At 38.9% G+C, this 2,398-nt stretch overlaps 1 protein-coding gene across 2 annotated transcripts; it reads right to left on the bottom strand.

Annotated features, from left to right (window-relative positions):
* Positions 1-719: 719 nt before the first annotated feature.
* LOC124143684 lies at positions 720-2,017 on the bottom strand. 2 transcript variants are annotated; one of them, XM_046512740.2, is made up of 4 exons: positions 1,970-2,017; positions 1,721-1,774; positions 1,387-1,527; positions 720-1,214 (listed from the first exon to the last, which is right to left on the bottom strand). In XM_046512740.2, exons 2-4 carry the CDS (start codon positions 1,767-1,769, stop codon positions 838-840), a joined length of 567 nt encoding a protein of 188 aa, XP_046368696.2. In that variant the 5' UTR covers positions 1,770-1,774; positions 1,970-2,017; the 3' UTR covers positions 720-837. The 2 variants fall into 2 exon arrangements, with proteins under 2 accessions (XP_046368696.2, XP_046368686.2); XM_046512730.2 differs by lacking the exons at positions 1,721-1,774; positions 1,970-2,017 and having other exon boundaries at positions 1,387-1,662.
* Between the last annotated feature and the right edge of the window lie 381 nt (positions 2,018-2,398).

Here is a 2,398-nt window from a genome sequence, read left to right as displayed (position 1 = left end):
GTACTGCTGTGCGGCATCAGGCGATAGATACTTACTTTTTATGCAAATTGTGTGAGTGGCGGATGCTACCGGTGGAGCAGGACAGTCATGCTATCCTATTCACCAATACCTGCTGTCATTACTATTCCCTATTTTGACTTGTGCCATATGTTCCCGTGTGTTTTTATATGAACAATTGACTTACCTTTGCATGTGTTTGTGACGGTTGCCACCGGTGGGGCAGGATACGCTCACCTGGGCCCGGTTCCACAAAGCGATCTCAGCGGTAAGATGATCGTAACTCCCATACTTAAACATAGCTAAGATCGCTTTGTTGAACGGTATCATTACTATTTGAGAGTGATTCAAAAACACATGCTCATGATTTAGTCGGAATGGTTCTCGACTCTGCTTTATGTAAAGATTTCGTTTGGATATGGAAAGGGTTTTGTCGCTTTATGTGCCCCCACTTTGTGAATTAATCATAAGGAATGAACGTAATGAACAGTATCATCAATACGGCGACACTGTAAATGTATTGTCACGTTAATGCGGAAGGCTCTCTTGTTGCCGTTGTTCATGATCCCGATTAAGTGAATGAGTGTGTTTGAACGAATGTAACGTAACGGTATCATCAATTCTTCACGTGTGGTATGTAGGTTTAAAAGAAGAAACATATAGCATGTATGATTCAAGAAAGTTTATTCAATAAATTATTATTGTTTCATAAATTAGTCAATAAATAGTTCGTGATATCAACGCTTTGAGAGTGCATCACGGGATACCATCTAACCAACATACATAAATATTCAACCTCTCGCATTCACTCAAATATTACACCACAGTTTAGTCAATTCTTTAGTTCATCGCTTCATGAAGAGTCATCATCATGAAGGGGTTCATCCTCTGGCCTCTCTGGTTCCCGCGGTTCATGAAGGCCATCATGGGCAGCATGTTCTCATACCCTTGGTTCATCATGTAGAAGGGGAGCATGTTGTTGCCCTGCCTCGAGTTCATCATCATTCCGAGAGTTGCCATGTGACTTTCTTGGTCCATACCCATCATCATTGGAAGCATGTAAGAGTTGACGTTGTTGGTGTTGCTCTGGTAACCATTTTGAGTGGATGCGACGTTGCTTTGGTAACCATTGTAATCATTCGCTTGGTAGGCGTAGTTGTTTGACATTGGGTAAGCGTTGGTATTCATCGTGGGATAAGCTGGTGCAGGTGCTTGAGCTGCAAGCAAATGATGTTTCATGTGAGTTATCGTTTACTTATGCTAATATTACTTTCCTTATATCGTTTAACTGCTACTGCTACTACTATCATTACTACTACTATTACTACCACTACAACTACCACTGTCACTTGTTGTCTTTGTAACCGTTGTCTTTGGAAACAAAATTACCTTGGTTACCGTTGTTGGTGGACATACTGTTACCATGGTAACCATAGGCCGTGGATACAGTGTTGCCTTGACTGTGATGGCTGTTCATTGGAGGGAAACTAAACTGGTTGACGTTGTTATAAGCATGTGCAGTACTTTGAGCTGGAAAAGAATGATGAGAGTTATGATATTGCAATAGAATTGTGCACAGTGTCTTATCTTTGAGAATATTCATGAACTGTACTCGCAACACAAACTGTACTTATATATAATTATGCAGTTGATTAATTCGCACAGATAAAGATATGTAGTTAATATTTGTAATGTATATATGTATACGCGAGTATTTACTTACCATTGGCTGCAGCGCCAAAGAGAGCTATGCAAAGGCATATGATCTTCATTTTGTCTGAAAAATATACTTTGTATAGTTCAGAATTCTTAACATGCATTCTCAAAACAATATTAATTGCATTTATTTCATGTTCCTGAATGCAACACAGCTATATCAGTAACAACAGTCTTGCATTCCGGTATTTCAGTAAAACTAGCCAATGTATAAATATGTATGTATCATCAGGGCTGATAAAACCAAAGAATTTACCTGGCTTGGATTGTCCCTGTACCGAACTAGAGTGCTACTGTAACTAATGAAGCCAATGATTCTATCACCAGCTCAGCTGCAGTTTATAAACCATACGTTACGGAATCAGCAATAAGTCAAACACAACGTGTCTAAGATGGTATTAACTATGAGTCAAATGGATCACATGTAATACATTACAAGGTGTCAGTCGGCGCTTCACGCTGTTTTGTAATAATACAAGGCTGACACGAGTGCTATGATGGATGATTGATATACATGTACTACTCATGTCGCGATTACCTTTAATTGTTTAACAAAAACTCAGATGTTCCTAATTAATATGTTTGTGAGATTCGACCTACCATGATTGTAGTAATTTGGGGGATTAAGAATATCATTTGAAGCTTTCACTTAAGTTCGTTGACGGTTGTTTGCAAGTCTTAAATA

This window comes from Haliotis rufescens, unplaced genomic scaffold, assembly GCF_023055435.1.
Source record: "Haliotis rufescens isolate VD_foot unplaced genomic scaffold, xgHalRufe1.0.p SCAF_2, whole genome shotgun sequence".
Taxonomy (NCBI): Eukaryota; Metazoa; Mollusca; class Gastropoda; order Lepetellida; family Haliotidae; genus Haliotis; species Haliotis rufescens.
This window is presented reverse-complemented; position numbering and strand designations above follow the sequence as displayed.

Excerpts from the sequence above, each read along its gene's own strand:
- LOC124143684 (XM_046512730.2), bottom strand. The coding sequence starts at position 1,600 with ATGAATATTCTCAAAGATAAGACACTGTGCACAATTCTATTGCAATAT. Across the intron at positions 1,215-1,386 it reads CACCAACAACGGTAACCAAG|CTCAAGCACCTGCACCAGCT; the intron begins GTAATTTTGTTT and ends ATTTGCTTGCAG.